At 41.2% G+C, this 18,141-nt stretch overlaps 1 protein-coding gene across 2 annotated transcripts in view; it reads left to right on the top strand.

The window, feature by feature from the left end:
* The window catches only part of zgc:66433 (uncharacterized protein LOC321250 homolog), a 46,733-nt gene that overhangs the window by 16,471 nt on the left and 12,121 nt on the right, over positions 1–18,141 (top strand). For both annotated transcript variants that reach the window (XM_063468104.1, XM_063468105.1), the window contains exons 2-4: positions 10,695–10,777; positions 14,129–14,303; positions 16,119–16,245. In XM_063468104.1, the coding sequence (XP_063324174.1) occupies positions 10,695–10,777; positions 14,129–14,303; positions 16,119–16,245 (385 nt within the window). The remainder of the gene's footprint in view (positions 1–10,694; positions 10,778–14,128; positions 14,304–16,118; positions 16,246–18,141) is intronic.

The following is an 18,141-nucleotide window of genomic DNA, read 5'->3' as shown; positions in this document are numbered from 1 at the left end:
TCACTTTTCACAACAGTCCTGCTAAGTCACTCGGCAGGTGCAGTTGGGCTGGAGACGGATAAACTCTTGAGGAATTTATTTTAATAAAGTTTGTTGCATTTTGTTTTGCTACTTTTCACAGCATGCCGAGCATTTGCGCTAATGCTAGCTTATTCATAAAAGGTGTAGGTACGTTGTTCAGTTTTGAGCTTGACTTTAATTGCACAGTATGAGTACTGAATAACTCTGTGACATTTTTTCTCAATGGTTTTCCCAAACTTGTTTTAACATCTGTCGCCCAACACCTTTAAACTAGAATTTCAAATAATGCTGCCTTACGGCTCTGAAACATTCTCAAATTGTTTTGCATTGCAAGGGTAGGTCACAGACACATTCTTTGGAGTTCAGGAGTAAAAATTCATGACTAATTTCCTTCTTGGTCACCTTCTCCTGCTGATCGCGCAGGCGTGGACTGGCTGAATGGGTCAAGAGGAAATACCACAGTTTTAAAGGCCATGTTCCCAGTTAGGTATGCGCAGCTGGACAAGAGACTGGGAATCGCACAAAGACGGAGAAAGGAAGGGATGGTGAGATAATGAGACGAGAGGTAAAAAGAATGAGGAGAAAGGAGGGGTAATGCATTGATGATGTGGAGCTGTGTTATCTGGATGCATTCTTTATACATTTCTTATGTCCTTTTATGGCCCTTTGGCTCGCATTGAGCGCCTTCGTGTAACAGAGATGGGTCAGTTAATAACAAAAGTCATGTAAAAGCTCTTTAACATCTGGGAAGAGAGCAGTGGGAGAATGGAAGATGTTTATCCTGAGAGAACGTTGCCTTTTTTCCGTGCTGTTCCCCATTAATCTTTTATTAAATAATGCAGACAAAGGCATGTGACAAGATGGCAGATCAAACAGCCAGACTGGACCCTGTGCAGTGTTGGATGGGGCATCAGACCCAGGAAGAACTACTGCTTTATCGATCCCGTAAAGATATTAAAGTCTGAGCAGCACAAACTCACCAGGCCTTCAGACATTTAATAAATTTAGTCATTTGTAAGATAAATGAGAAAACTCTAGAATTGTAGAACCTGTAGACAGTAAGGTTATTGTAAGCATAAAGACTAGACTGACAACATGACTTCATGTGGTCCCTGCCAAAAGACAAGATACAGCATGTTTCCTGGGCTTTAGAGGTGCTGGCAGGCTCATTTTCTAACCTTTTTTAGCGGTTCATCCGTCTTTGCAGTCTTCATACTAAGCTGAGCTATCCTGTTTTGGCTCTTGCTTCGTGTTTACTGTACAGATATAAAAATTCACTCAGTTCAGTGAGCAGAGTGACTGGGTTTTTGCTTTAGCACTTCCGTTTAAGTATTTAGATTAATTACTGTTGTAAGCAGTGGACTTGACTTCGGTTTTGCTCCACAAGACTTTTGCATTAGGCTAAGCATCATAATTTGCATTTCATTTTCTATTTTGTTTCAGTTGCATTGTCTTCTACAAGTCATTGTCCTCAGTGAAAACACTTGCATTGTTGAAACTGGTTCTGCTCAGTTAGTGACGGGTGTATAGAGCTCAATGACAAAGCTTTGTGAATACAGAGTTCTGTGTAAAACGACGTATTTTCTCCACAATGCTGGAACCCTCTCCAGCTGTTTCCAATAAAAGAACATTGTTTACTACAGTCTCTATAATTTGACCTCATCATTACTTTTCATTTAAAGCAAAATGCTATGATTCTTCTTGCATGTGCGCAGAAGAGAAAAATAAAGGAAAAGGCAGATTTAGCCACAGCCATTAGCCTGATTTAAACCTCAGATATTATAATTCTCCACAGTGATTGTGTGCATGTCTGTCTAAACCACGTCAACACGATCACAGGTCATTATAACTCCTTGCTGATGACAGCCGTGACCATTGCCATGGACCATTTATCTCTTTAAAAGCTGCAAGGAAATGTATTTAAACCTGGACTCAAGAATGAACTGATTAGATTTTGGTGGTCAAAGGTTAAGATCACCATGACCTCAAGAAAACCACATTTTTAGCTGTAGGTTTAGGATAAAACGAGCATAACATGATTAAGTGAAAACATCAAAAAGGTCAAAGGTCAAGTCAGGACAGACAGGGATGTGATATGCATCTTGTTGGTTAGCGTATAACCGCAAGGCAGTAATTCTAGTTTTAAAAAAGCGGTAAATGTACACCACCACAGATTGCATGCTTTATTTTGTGCAAACACAGTGAAGTTCCCATGCTGCTTCTATCTGTGTATACAACATGGCAGTCTGCAACTTATCTGCGCAGAGCGCTTCATCCACTCGGCCAAGTTTATCATTTCAGCTGCCTGGAAAAGAAAAAAATCCTTCTCCTCCCTCGCCGTTCTGCCTTGATTCATTCCTGCATCTGTCTCTTTTTTTTTTCTCTTTGTGGAAATTGAAGGCTTTCGGCTCGTCACAGACCCACTAACATCTTATTCTCTCGGCCAGCTTCCTCCACTCAAGCCTTTCATCTTCTCCTAAGGCTCACTTTGTGTCTCATACAGTATAGGGAATGTCCTTTTTTAGATTTGCTGGCTAAGCACCTAAAAATAGCTCTTTTTGTTTTTTTTCTTTAGCTTTTCGTGATGGATTCCATGCTGTGTTGGGTCGGTGGTGATCCTGCTGAAGTGAGAAGCCTGAATATCGTGCTAAGAATTGAACACAGATATTGAAACTTGCTCCAAAAATCACTGCAGTCATTTTGAGTCGTCTCTTTATCAATTTGAATTGTTATTTAAGAGTTGGTCTATATTGCCTTCCTTAAAAAAATAAATAAAAAGAATTCAGAAATGCTGAATTCAGGAGGAAATACCAGCCCTCTGCTGATGCTCTGTGAATGAACGCGTCTACTTCAGGGGCTGGAATGTAAGGCAGAAAACAAATTTTCATTCATAGACACTGTTAACTCATTCAGCTCTAACAGCCGCCGCGTGACTCTGGTTTAGCTCTGCTCTTGCTACGTACAGCCACACAGCTAAGGGGGTTGTTCTGTTTGAGGCTAATGGAGGTCCCTGCTTTAAGTCTGTGGAGACGGACCATTACAAGAGTCCCTCGAACAGACACAGTTGCAATGACAGAAGCCTGGTTTCAGTAGTGTTTAGCTTTGAAACGCTCCACTTTGCTAAGCTTCTAGGCTCCGTCCCTTCACTCTGCAGAGCCTAATTGCTGTTTGTAATGTAATCAGGCTGATATTAGCCAGTTTAACTGCTGATTCACAACAACTGGGACCAGAGCAGGGTGGATTTGTTTTATGTAAGACCTACAGCAACTTACAGATTAGATTAGTCCTTTCAGATAAATGAGAGGCTGTAACACGGACAAACAACTTCGGAATCATGAGTGGGTTATTAATCACATCAGAAGCTTATTTTCTGAGTCAGTACCATTGAATGTCATTGTTGACAGTAGCCAATTAGTCAGCGCCATAAGCCCGTAGTGTAATGAGTCTCGTAACACTGGATCCATTGAGAGATTAAAGCTGGGCGATATTGGATTTGCTTTACGTCAGAAGGACAGAAGCCACATGGACAACACCCGGCTGGAGTCATCGGAGCTTACTGTTGAACTCTGCGGGCACCGCTCTCCACAGTTATCTATATTTAGTTCTGTATAGCTTACAGTGACACCATGGTCTCAGCACAGCTCCTAGATGAAGTGTTTTTGCTGTGTAATCTGGGCTCTGTTCAATCCCGTTGTCATGGCTGAATTTGGCAAGTGTTCGTCCACACCAGCAGTGTACAGTATGGCTTTAAAGTGTTCTTGTGTGTGTTTTTAGAAACAATCTAATGACAGACAAATGTAGACATGTTTACTGTGTGCGTGCTCACTCTATGTGGGTGCTAATAAGGTTATTTCAGGTGTCTAATAAAGGCAAACCCCCTGCTGGTCTGAATACCTCTTCGTGCTAATCCATTGTTATGTAATAAGGTACACACACACACACAGTCCTTGTCAACCATCCATAGAGTCATGCACTTCCAAATAAAGCTAATTATATATTTGAGAGTGTTTGCACTGCATGGAAGTCAGGCTGCTGAAGGATAAGTATGAAACAAGAATAAGTTAATAAACAGCTACCAGAAGATTCTCATGAAGCAGTGCAACCTTGGGGAAAAAGCCCATAACATCTAACTAATCTGAAAGGAAACAAAGCCTCAAATACGGTCAACCAAAAGTAGCAATTAAGGCCTTATGATGGCTCCTGTGGCATTGCTGGGTAAATATTGCTGTGAAATATACGTTTTGTGTTCTGAGATTACTCTGCTTAGACTCATAACAGTCTTTATGCCCTCTTTAGTATAACAGCTACACAGTTGCCACCTCCAGCACGGCCCACTTCTTCCAAATAAGCACCTGCCTAACAGTCCAGCGTTACCCCGTCGCTGCAGCCTGTTTATCTTTGCTCTAAATGTCCCTGCTACGAGCCCGCTTGTTCCTCTCTGCGAGCACGGGAGTTTTGATGGCGTCTGAGAAAGACCCAGCGGAGCACTCACATTTTTGTTGTTATGCCAAAATCTTTAGCGTTAGCATGCCATGTGGCTAATGTGGCTAACATGACCGTTAGCTTCCAGAGCTAACTGTTCTAATCTAGTCAGAGACTCTGGAAATGTTAACACAGACTTTGACAGCAATGAAAAAGGACAGGCCCTAGATTGTTTTTTTGTTTTTAAATAAATGGTCAGTTTAAAAATGGTAGCTCTGTTTGCTGTCAAAACTTTAGCAGGAGTTTTTCTTTGTTTTTGAGTTCCTCCAGTAATATATCCTTTTCCCTTCCTTATTTTCCAGTAGGATACCCATGGCAACACAAGAAAAGCCACAGCACTCTTTGTTAAAAGGAGAGTGGGCAGAAGCAGCTCTTTTCATTTAAATCAGTGTACAGTGAAACAGCCTTTTGTGGAGAAAGAATCTTGATGGACATGTGAAGCCTGCATTATTGTTTTTTTTGTTTTTAGGTGTATGGTGTATATTAAGAAGTACTGGGTTATATTCTGAATCCACTGGTTGAAGCCCCAGAGACGACCTTAGCTGCACCATTGCCACCTCGGCTCTGTGTGCCACAGACTTGGCTTCAAAGTGTAATGTCATAAGTCAGTTACAATCATGTGGTTTTACTACAACCCCAAAGCTGACCCCAACAACTCTTTAAAATAGACTGTGAAAAAAGTCCTTCATTGTAAACTCAAATTAAAGTTACGTAAAACAGCGGTCCCCAACCCCCGGCCCTCGGACCGGTACCGGTCCGTGAGTTGTTTGGTACCAGGCCGCGAGAGTTGAGGCTCAGGTGTGAAATGTATGGTTTTCAGGGTTTTTATCGGTTATTTTGTTATCGTTTTTATCGTTAACTCGGTTTTCCTGGGTCTTTTCACGTGTGTTATGAATAAATCTTCTTTTTTTCGGTACCGGTACTAGTTTTATTTTGTTGTATTTATCCGCGACACCTTAAAGGCCGGTCCGTGAAAATATTGTCGGGCATAAACCGGTCCGTGGCGCAAAAAAGGTTGGGGACCGCTGACGTAAAGAACACAGGCAAGCTTCAGCGCAGAGACAGTAGCCATGGAAAAAGTCCTGTTGTTTGTCCTGAATATGGTTGGATAAAAAGTTTTTGCATTAAGGTCGTGATCTCCTAGATTATCTGTTTAAAATGGCGATTTAAGGCCTTTTGTTTATTTACTAAAATGTCTCTGTGAGGGAAAACTTTGTCCAGGCTCTTCTTACCATCTTTGGTTGCAAGTCTCAGTGTTTCTTTCCACTGTGAAGCCTCTGTGTTTACTGTAAGTCTGTTTTCCCTTTTGTCTCTCTCTTCGTCCCAATATTCTTGTGTTTATCTAACCGACTCATCTTTCCTTTCATGCTGCTCTTTCCCACAGCCCCTCTCTCTGACCCCGTCCCCTCCCGCTTTCTTGTGTTTGTCCCTTCTTCTGGTTTTCTCGCTCTTTTCTCTCCCTCCCTCTTGCTTTTTGTGTTCGTCTCATCTGCACTTTTCATTGAGTTTGCAAATCCATCCTTCTGTCTCGCCTGCCTTCGTCGTCTATCTGTATTTCTAATGAAGCGGAGGATGTCACCATGGGGATCCGGCTTTGGAAATGGGCACAGGTCAGTCACTGTGACTCCTGACCATCTGATCTTCATCCTAACACGTCTGCTTCACTGTAAAAGAGTTTGTTTGTTTTTTACTTTGTTGGATCCGTCCCTTGGAGGTGCAGGATTTAAGCTCTGTTGCTCATTCTTTAAAATGAAAGTTGAGCTTTAACATATCAGGATTTATTATTTTTGGGAGAGATTTTTTTTACTCTCCTGCCAGGAATTGAAAGATCCTATATAAATTTCTATGTTTTAAGTACACAGACTGTATAAAAAAAGATGGCTTTCGCCACCATGACATCATTCACTGGTTAAGAATGTCCTGTCATGAAGCCCTGAGCTGAGTGTTTTTGGCTACACTCAGCTCAGGAGGTACATTTTGGGATACAATACTACATTCATGAGCTTTAGATATTCATGATGGTACTGTCTTTTGCAGAAAACAATGCTAGCTTTTTCTATGCTAACTACATGGTGGCTTCAGCTCTATTAAATCCTTAATACCCAGACACGAGAGCAGCAGTTTGGACCCCATGATTTAATTCTTAAACATCAATACTTTGGCCCTCACCTGTAAACATTGATGTTGTTTCTTACCTCTACCTGGTATTGATTTCGTTCATATCACAACACTGTAGGAGTGTCTATGCTCATTTCTGCTGGTGTAGCTGCTTTCTAGATAGGCTTGAGTCTATGCAAGTGTGTATGCAGTTAACTCATGGTTGTACTGTGATCACCTGATAACAGCATTGGCATATACCAGTTTGTAACCATGGCATTTAAATAAAATACTTCAAGTATAAAAAGAATGTATATAGCAAAACAATACAACCACCATGTGTTTAATACAAATCAGTGGGGTTCAGTCGTTTGTGGCTTTGAAATAAATTCTGATAAGAGAAGGTGTTAGACTCCAGAGTCTGTATAAGATGATGATGGTGATGATTCACACGACTTTAACAAACCAATAATAGCTTATGATTATATAATAGTAATACTGGTGAAAGGCCCTCAGTACGTCAACAGACCCTCTGGAATGTTCTCTGTTTCTTTAACACACAGCTCACTGTAAACACAGTTGACAAGAAGTTCTCCAGCTGCTTCCTTAACAGAGAGAAAGTCTTCTCACACTAACAACACGATTGGGGGAAAAAAACAGTGGCGGTTTCTCCACCTTAAAATTTTTTTAGCACAAACGATTCTATCACAGTGTTAACCTGTTAGCTGTTACCTGGAGCAGGCACGACACACCCTTCATAAGCAGATGGACATTGGTCAGTTGTTGTCATGGACACAGGGTGCTGATAAAAAGAACTTGATGCCTATTGTGATTGTATTTATAGTTCTTTAAGGACTTCTCTTCTTTGTTGGCTTGCTGTTAAGTAAACTGTGTTCATGGTTTGACTTTTCCCATGATCCTCGCTTACATAACGTGAGGTTTAAGATTAACTGCAATATTATTTGTGGATATAGATTCTAAGTAGACCTTTCTAGTACTAGTTTTGACCCCCTTTTGACTTCAGAACTGCCTTAATTCTTTGTGCATAGATTAAACAAGGCACTGGAAGCATGTCTCAGAGATTTGGGGCCATATTGACAAAAGATCATCACATAGTTTCCGCAGATTTGTCAGCTACTGTGATGAGAATCTCCCGTTCCACCACATCCCAAAGCTGCTCTATTGCAGCGGTCCTCAACCTTTTTTGCGCTACGGACCGGTTTATGTTCGACAATATTTTCACGGACCGGCCTTTAAGGTGCCGCGGATAAATACAACAAATAAAACCAGTACTGTACCAAAAAAAGGAAGATTTATTCATAACACACGGGAAAAGTCCCAGGGAAACTGAGTTAATGATAAAACCGATAAAAGCCCTGAAAACCATAAATTTCACACCCGAGCCTCAACTCTCGTGGCCCGGTACCAACAGACTCACAGACTGGTACTGGGCCATGGCCCGGGGGTTGAGGCCACTGCTCTATTGGGTCGAGATCCTGTGATTCTGGGGGCCATTTCAGTACAGTGAACTCAATTTTCATGTTCAAGAAACCAGTTTGAGATGATTGAGCTTTATGACATAACACGGTATCCTCCATCAGAAGGTGTGTACACTGTGGTGATTAAATGATGCTCAGTTGGAACTAAGGAGCCCACGGTGTGCCACAAAATATCCTCTTCACTGTTACGTCAGCAGCAGCCTGAACTGTTGGTACAAAGCAGGATGGGTCCATGCTTTCATGTTGTTTATGCAATGTTCGTACCCTACCATCCTTATTTCACAACAGAAATGAAAAACCATGAGACCAGTCAGCGTTTGTCTAGTCTTGTATGTTCAGGTTTTGGTGAGCATGCACAAACTGTAGCCTTAATTTCCTGTTCTTAGCATGTTGTAGCCTTTCAGCTTAAAGGTTCAGGCCGCTGTGCATTCAGAGATGCTGTTCCGTATCCTTTGGCTGTAACCATGGTAATTGTTAAGTCCCTTGAAGCAAATTTGTTGCTGGTTTGAACTTCAGCAGGTTGTCATGTCTATATAATCTAATTGCACTGAGTTGCTGCGATGTGATTGGCTGATTTAGATAGCTGTGTTAATGAGCAGTTTCACAGGTGTGCCTCATAATTAAAATGAATAAACATTCAGTCTCTTTAATTTCCTGTTATTTTTTTATTTTTTGTTTCATGGGTGTTTTTCATTGACACTGTGAGTCATCAGACCGGGCATCAGGCATCAGTAACCCTAATCCCTAAGTAAACTCTACGCTTTAGAGAAGCATAAAAGGACCATTTGAAAAGTACAAATAGGTTCTGAGTGTTTGTTGTTTGCTGATTGACGAGACTTAAAAAGGTGGTAAAGCCACGATCGGGACTGCAGTTTGAGCGTGGATCACCAGGGGAAAAAACATCATGCTGACCTTTATTTTATTTGTGCAAAATTAAACTTGAATTTTTTTTTATTGTTAGTGACTGGTTTTAAAAATATTTGTGTGAGCCGTGGACTTCTGGGAATCTGAGTTGGAAAGAGCTTGAGGAATACGGACTTGGGAAAACTAATTTCAAAAGCCAGAAATCACACGTTTAGATAACATTAGTTTGGGGTAAAGGTTAGTGTTGATCCGTGATAAAATCCAACTATGTGACCTGTCTTTGATTTTGCTAAACTAAAAATTTGGAGGTTCTGGATGCACAAGAAATCAAGTTTAAGGTTTTATATGCATAATAAAGAAAACTATTGTGATTAACAAAAAGGGGTTTTGAATAGTGCCCGTTTCCCACCAATTCTGGGTTCAACCAAAACAACATATCACAGTTTCCATAGAAACCTTTAAACCAAAGGAGATTTGTTCATTTATTTTTCATTTATTGTTACTTTGGTTAGATGACATGCACTTTTTACTTTACTTCAGTATGTCGATATGTTCACAATGAATACGTCCATGTTAATGTAATTTATTCTGTATTGAGTCAGATCATGGGGTTAGCTGTCAGACAGCCAGGGGATCTCCAGAATCTTTGGGATTTATCTCTAGAAACCGCAAACATCCTTATGAAATTTCACGCTGATACATCATCGAGTTTCTGTTTTCGGTCCGGTGATGCGTTGACAAACTGACCTCCGCAGATTCCGCAGACCCGAAATAAATGGTGGCACAGCTACAATTAGACATGTTTGCTGAAAACCATATCAGCAATGAGTCCACTTCCTGCCAAACGGCTCAGGAAATCCTCAACACACAGCACAGTGCATGGCTAATTAGATTTGACACTAGAGTAAAACTTTTATACAGGATCGTCTAACTGGTTCAGCATGCTGGAACTGCACTCACGTGGCCTCAGACGTCCTGTGGGCTCGAGAGAGCTCTGTGCAGTGCAAAGAGTGATTTAAAATAATAATAATAATGATAAAATGATGACTTGCAAATGAACCTACTGTACTGTAGAGTGAGGGTTGATGTGAAGCCCTCAGTCCTGCTGCGCACAGAGAGCCTTAACAAGTCACCAGCTCATAATGTGATTTCATATCTGTTTAAGGTTGTGTTTGGCGGTTGCCGGGCACCTGCTGTTGACGTGATGAACACTTGAGTTAACGGCGCAGCAGTACACTGGAAACATAGCAGGCGTGCCTCCACTAGGACTGTTTGGATTGTGGAGACAGATCAGACGGAGATTAAAGTTTAAATAGCAAAGAGAAGCACTTTTCACACGTTTCCACCTGTTTAATGAATGAACAACTACATCACCGTTAATGCATCCAGGAGTTGCATAATGAGCTTTGGGGGGATTTTATAAGGTGGTGACTTGTTATGGATGTAATCCGCCACATCCAGTCGCCTATCCATTCGGTCCGACCACGCCAAGCCACTTTTACCAGCAGTCATGACACTTCTAAGTAGGACTTTAATCACTTTTTAATCTGATCACATTGCAACTAGGTAGCTGCCATATGAGTCAAATAAGAAGGCAGAAGCAGGTTTAGATAAATGCAGACATTTATTTTTTTTCTACTGATTTATAGCAGCCAGCCTTATTCTGGTTTTGTTCATGAAACTTATGAAAGACTTTATAATCATCCAACTCATCATCTGTCTCCCTCCCAGCAGTGACAGTGCTGCCATGGCATCAGGAACTCCAGATGTGACGACCAATCAGGAGCCTGCTGAAGTCCAGGAAGAGTGCTCAGGTAACAGTTTGATTAAATGTTTTCTGTTAATGTTTGATTGGGAATCCAGGCATATTCAGTATTAATGTATGCAGAGTGGCTGTCTTCGCTGTAATCACATGAAAAGGTCGTGTCTGTAATTTGCATGGTTTCAACCTTTTTTCTTTTCAGCTTCAACTCAGAGTTTGCAAGGTCATCGACACACAGGGAGAATGTGAAAATGACCTTTCAACTGTTTCTATTTGGCAGATGGTTCATACTTTCTATAGATTGCACAGTTAATGAGTTACTGTCCATCCTGTAATCATTCAGGCTGTAGCTAACGAGGCTTCCTTGCTTTAATTTCACAGTACAGACCAGTGAAAACCAGATAATCCAGGCACTTTGGCAGTTTTCTATATGAAAGTCTTCTGCATGAAAAGATTGTATTAATACAGACGTTATACTTTTTGCTTATTTTGCTTAATTTTATTTTAAAAGTTTGCAACAACTGAAACAAAATACATGTTTTTTCCAAATCAGTAGAATCTTATCAGTGCATGTTTTGTAAATCTCTGAGGTCTCATTTAGTGGGAACACACACAGTGGTGCACCACTGGTGCTTTCAGCTCTGATGACAATAATAAATGTTGTTTCAGAGATGCCTGGATGCTGGTACTCGCCAGCGATATCAGCAATGAGATTTTCTACTCACTCCCAGCAAAGATCCAATCAGCTCGAACGATCGCACACAAATATCTCCTTGCAGGTTGTGGCAGGAAATGGAGGAAAACACAAGGCTGTCGCACACAAGCGTGCACACAGTGTTTACAGATTAACAACAAACAGAGTGGGAACCAGGATGTAGATGTGTGTCGATGTGGAAAGGTTAAGTTGTGAGCTTCTTGTGAACACGGTGACTTAGGCAGACGTGATGAAACTGGTCTTTCGTGCTCAGGCTTGAGGTCCAAGATAATGTGAGTGAATAACAGGCAGTAGTTTCTTTTCAGGAAGCTCTCTGTTCGGTTTTGAATCTTGCGCTAATGCTGGTGCAATAATCCTGCTGAATTTTCAAGTTTGCTCCCTCGCTTTTCACAAGAAATGAACAGCCTCTAATTTTTCTGGTAGTTTTGTTTTTATGGAGAGAGATCCCAGCCCTGATATTGTTTCCCTTTCAAAGGTCACCATCCTCTCACAGTACAAGTTCAGCTGAGTTGCCCCTAATTTTGAGCTCAGGACTGTGTATAGGTCCTGTTAGTCATAATGGAGAAACTATAATATCTCAGCTCTACACTGACCTTCCACTGAATCAGCTGCCTTTTTCTAGGCAGACCTTTTGGCTTTAATGGAGTATTGTGCCTAAAATAGCACAATAAATGGTACTGTTGGGTGGTGCTTCCCCCTGATAGTTCATCTTGGCCATGCAGAAAGGCCTCTGACGTTTCATCAAAAAGCAGGTTGGAACCTCCTCAAGTAAAGACAGCACTTTGTGGACTGCAGTTATCCAACAATAACTTGTTCTGTGTGCGGTTTAATGGCATCTCATTAAGACGCTAAATTTGGTTTTCATTATAATTCGTTATATTTTGACAGACTTTTATTTTAGTGACGTCTTTGGGTTTCTGTGTTACACAAAAAATCCCAAAAGAAAATGCACCGCATGTGCTTAACATGATCTTGAGTGAGTGACCCAGAGATTTAAAGCATCTTGGCCTCAGCACCAGGTTTGGATTCCAAACATTTTTCAGTTGGGATTTAGCTCCAACCAGAAAGTGTATTTTTAGAAAAGAAGGAATGCTCAAGGATTCCCCACAGGGAGGAGAACGAAAATGACACAGCTCGTGGAACAAAAATGCATCTTATTTTGAAATCTCTACTGAAGAATGTCTGTGGATGGCTCAGGGGTAGGAGTCCTCAAAATAGTTTGACTACAGTTGTTTTGTTTGCTCCCGACTTCTTCTTTGTCATTGTTGTTTCTCTTCTGTGTCCTTTCTCTGGGGATGTTTTAAGTGCCTCCTGTGGTTCGTGTAACAAATAGTCCACCCGATTTATAGGTTGGCCGATATTATCAGGTGATATTAGTTATTTGCCACTCCTATGGGCATCAGGATTTTAAAGGCCACAAAATTAAAATTTAAAAAGTAGAGCAGAAACATTAAAAAAAACTGTTCGAGCATTTTAAAAGTCTTGACATTACATAGTTTGTCAGCCAGAGGGCACTCTTCTCTGTTTGGGACGCTACAAACACAGCAGCCAGCTGATCTGAGCAGAGTCGGGCTGAACATGGACGAGTAAAGAAACTACATAAAGTAAATGTTAGAAATCTGTTCATGTTTAGTGTGTCTGAAAGAAATGTATTGGAAAATCAAAATCTCCAAATATTGTTACTGCTGTTAAAAATCCTGTTTCTGTCTAGCTGTAATAACAATGAAAGATGTTGCACTCTGTGATGACTTTTATCTAATTACAAGTGTTTCTATTTGATGGCTACTTCAGTTTACTCAAAATATACAACAATAATGCATGCTTTTTTTCTCCCCACCTTACAAAACCTACAAAACCTACATTACCCACAATGCTCCTCAACCACTGACGGAGTTTGGAAAGCCTAGCTACATTCAGATTTTGTTTTTTCCCATCATCCTCAGCTGTATACAGGTCTACAGCTCTACCATTGCAATCAGTGCATTGCACACTGGTTTATGAATTTTTTTGAAGCAAGAAGCGCTGCCCCCTGCTGGCCGTTAGAAACAATCTGCACTTCTATAATGGCTTTGTTTTTCAAAACCACAGGCTGTGTTCATCTTTTATATACAGTCTATGGTTTGACCCAGTAAATATTAGCTAAGCTAATGAACATAGTAAACATTGGTAACATGTATAGCACTTACATTGTTACTATGTAGATGAATAAAAAAAAAAGACCAACTCTGCACTACTCTTTATACTGATCATGTGGTTTGAAGACAAATGCGTAGTGTATAAGTGCTGAGCCAGCCCACATCCCTGTTGCATGTGAGATGGAGCGAGGACCATTTCAGGTTCTTGATGACAGCTGTTTGAGAAGTTATAAAAGAGCTGTTGAGTTTTTCCACTGTGGTGCTAATAGACACGGACCCACTGTGGGGGTAGGTTTACAAGCTTGAGTTTGTGTGTGTTTATGCATATGTGTATTTTCAGTTATGTCGGCCTCTGCAAACACACGCACACCTCGTTCGCTCTGTGTGGTTCCCTCTGGGCTGCCTACCTGTGTCTTTACAGCCACCGCAGGACTAATTGCTCTATAACTCGAGTTCACACTGGGGCAGTGTGTAAAGATGCCTTGTGTGTAATGTTCTCATCAGCATGTAACTGTGCACCACCATGCAATGATTCATTATTCTGTCTTCTCAGGAAAGAAAAAGTCCAAGTTCCAAACATTTAAAAGGTTCTTCGCCAGGAAGAAGAGAAAGGATCCATCAGCTGCAGGAGCGGACGCAAGCCTTAAAGCCAGCCAGTCGAGTGACAATGTCAGCAAAGCATCAGAGAGCAACACACTCACTCGAGCAGAGAAGGATAAAGGCTCTGGGTAAGATCGCACACGTGTGCTGAATGAAATGCTTTTATTTACAATCTGACGAAAGTACACAGAGCTCAACTAAGACCTGTCACGCCTCTACTTATTTATTATATGCTCATTTTGTCATATCTTCGTATTAAAGCTACAGTCGGTTGTAAATACTCGTAAATACACATTGAGTAGTGTGTATCATATATCTTCCAACAAATCGATAAACTTGGATTAATCTGTTCCGGATTCATGAACTTAATAAATTGTGCATAAATGTTCAGTGTTTTTTCAGGTTTGTATGGACGCATTTGTAAAATAGTTTTACGTGTCCTCAGACTGCTTCATATTTGTGTGTGGATGTGAGTCCTTACACACAAATCATTGTACACATTTCTAAATCTTACTTTATGCTTGTGGATCATATCATAATCATTTGCAACCCTTTTGAGGCAAATTTATCTCCATGAACTGGGAGAACTGGGAGGAGTAGGAAAATAAAATTCAGTTTAATTTATACAGCGCCAAATCACAACAGTCGCCTCAAGGTGCTTTATATTGTACAGTAGACCCTACAATAATACATACAGAGAAAAACCCAACAATCATATGACCCCCTATGAGCAAGCACTTTGGCGACAGTGGGAAGGAAAAAGTCCCTTTTAACAGGAAGAAACCTCCGGCAGAACCAGGCTCAGGGAGGGGCGGGGCCATCTGCTGTGATTGGTTGGGGTGAGAGAAGGAAGACAGGATAAAGACAAAATTCAGTTGATTGTGATTTTTAGTCCAATGACATCCAGTGGTGAGATTTTACACACTTTACCTTTTAAGCATGGACCAACATTTCAAATAATTAGGTCAACCTGAGTCTAAGTAGACCCTGTGAGCCGAAAGGGTTCAGAATGCTCCAAACACTCAGTTTTAGACAGTTTTTTCTACTCCTGGCTGTGTGTGATGTCAGAGAGAAGAGATATCTAAAAACTGGTCATCTGTAGCACACATCTCTGGCTGTGACTAGCCCACCGACCTGTTGATCAAACCTTCTGTTTGTGAGGGACAGGACAATAAGACAAAAGTCGATTTGAAGGAAGTGGAATGGAACTAAAACTACATAAACGGTGTGTTTTTAAGTAAAACCATTTTCCTCCCATTTCCCTTTCAAATGTAAAGCATCTAAAATGCTAGCTCTTATTATGGGGTTTAATTGAGCCCAGCAAAATGTGAATCCAGAATATTATATCATTACTTTACTGCCATTTTTAAGGGATTCATCAAGAAACCGCACCGTTCTGTAGCCAAATGATATATTTCTGCTCACGTTGTTGGAGCTCATCCATCCATTCAGGTCAATAATGTCTCTCATGAGCTCATTTAAAAAAGGAAGGTTGTGTTTTAACATCCATCTCCTGTCCTGTCAAACTCACCTCAGCGAAGGCTCAGCGCTTCCTGTTTTTGTAACAATTAGAAGAATGTGTGTTTTCCTGTGGAAAAGTCCTGAATTTCTTTGTTTTCCTAAGTGGTGCCACTTCCTGCTTTGTCTCAGTCTGTCACAGGAAATATCTAGTTACATTTTACTGATTTCTCTGATCCTCATCCTAATTACTGGGAGACAACAAACCATGACTTAAACTACAAGTGTCTTTTCAGTTGATATATATTTTTATACGACAGAAGCGAGGCGAACACATTCCAAACACTCTGCATGGGGAGTTTATGGTATTTATTTTATGTCGTGATCCGCCATCTGGTTCTTTTTTCTTCTACCTGTCTTGTTATAGAAGCTGCGAAACATCACTCTGTGCTGTGTTTATTTCTTCGTCTTCCTGTTTCCCAAAGGTCGAAGATCAGTCTGGGAGGCAAAGCTTTGTCACATGACTCCGTGTTTGTTTCGGACTCATCGGAGGCGAACGAGGCTCTGGGGGCATCGCAGGACAGCATTCATGGGAAGGTGAAATCGCTCCAGGTATGCACACACAAACGCAGTTACCAGATCAAAGATGAACCACGTTAAAGTCCTCTCAGGTCTAGTACACCAGAGACCCCCGACCCCTTGACCTTTGACTACAGGGGTTATTAAGGAATAATAAACAAATAAAGATTCACAGTCTGACACATTTAAGTGTGTTTGGGAGTGAGCACTACTCCGGGCACTGTGAACAAAGTGCTGCCAGCAGATCTGCTATATATTAAGCCTGTGGGATTATGAGTAATAAGTGGCATTAAATAAGCTTTGACTTTTTACACAAAAGTTTTGATCCATGTGTAATGTGATAAACGCAGCGGTTTGGACAGGCAGAACTGATGCGTTTCACAAATAGAGATTAAAGTTCTGTCAAAGCAAAATGAAAGGACCGTGTGATGAGAAGAACTGCAGACAGATAGAACGAGTATCTGTCACAACAGTGGGCTAAAAGGGGAAGACATGAGACCCAGACGGACGCGCTGACCTCCAGTGAAACTGCTCCACCGAGCTACAGAGGAGTGAGACTCAAACAACTCCTTTAAGCGATTTTTGCTAAAAAGAAACACTTTCTCCTGTAAGCTAAAATAAAACAGAGGAAGTGTTTGATTTGGGCTTCTTTGTAGATCAGAAAGTGTGCAACGGACACGGGCAGAGTGCCTGATAATCAAATCCAAGAGAGTTTTCAGGCAAAACAGCCACAGATGTGTTGGCGAGATGCAAGTTGCTAATAGATTGATTTCCATAAAGTGAATTTACTGTGGAAAAACAATCTGATGGAGATTTCCTGACCTTAATCCTCGCTGTGAGCTGTGCTGCCTGTTTGATAAGCAGAATGAGGTCATTCCAGAGCCAAAAATAAACACATTATGTAAGGATCGATACACTACAAGGCCATTAACATGATGCACAGGAGAGTGACTTTCATGTAGTAACTCACTAAACAAGTGTGTTGCCACTGTGAGGGGTCCAGAAAGCTTCAGATAGAAAAAAAATTCCATTTGATGGTGTTTTTGGGCCTGTATTTGTTGTCCAGTAGTATAGCTCTTTAAGTATAGGAATTCAGGCAATACAGAAGCTACAAAGATGCAATTGCATGCTGTCCTACCAAAAAAAACCCACACAAAAACAGGACACCGGCTGACTGAGATGATATAAAAGACAGGTGTAGCTGCTGTGAGGTCAGCCACTGCTTTATGAAGTCGTGTTATGTTTCAACGTCACCTTCTTTGGTGTTTTGAAGCTGGATGTTACAGTCGAGGGGTAAATCTGACCGGGAAGCTCATTGGCTAGTAACATGTCAATCAGAAGTCATTAACGTTGGATCATCTTCCTTTCTGTCACTTAAAATGACCAAAATTTACAAAATGAGTTTAAAATTTTGCTCACTCTTACCCAAAACTAGTAACCTGGTCCATAAACCTATCAGGAAAGCGTTTACTGGGGTCAGGGCTAACAGCCGATTTCTCATCGGGGTATACAGGAGCAACCACAGCTATCACCCCCTGGTGGCCGTTAAAGAGAATGCAACTTTGCAGCTACAGTGTCTCCATCTTTTACACTGTCTGTGGCCCGACAAGTGGACATGTTTCACTTCACTACAAAGACTTTTGTCTTCTGTGGGACCGTGACTAAAGGGCAAACACTAACAACTGTAACACACTAACCACTGGTTCAACATATTTTTGATGCTGCCCCCTGGTGACAGTACACAGCTACTACATACAGGTGGAGCTCTGCCGTGCTCTGCGTTGGACCTATAGACTACCAGTGCACTATTACAGCGGAGCGGAGGATGAATTTGATACATTGAGGATGTCCACCCTGTCACACCGCAGCTAGCATCATGAGCAGAGTGATATGATTGGCAGGTGCAGTTTAATAGAAGGGTTAATGCTC

This window comes from Pelmatolapia mariae, unplaced genomic scaffold (genome assembly GCF_036321145.2).
Source record: "Pelmatolapia mariae isolate MD_Pm_ZW unplaced genomic scaffold, Pm_UMD_F_2 NODE_ptg000191l+_length_151398_cov_1, whole genome shotgun sequence".
NCBI lineage: Eukaryota > Metazoa > Chordata > Actinopteri > Cichliformes > Cichlidae > Pelmatolapia > Pelmatolapia mariae.
This window is presented reverse-complemented; position numbering and strand designations above follow the sequence as displayed.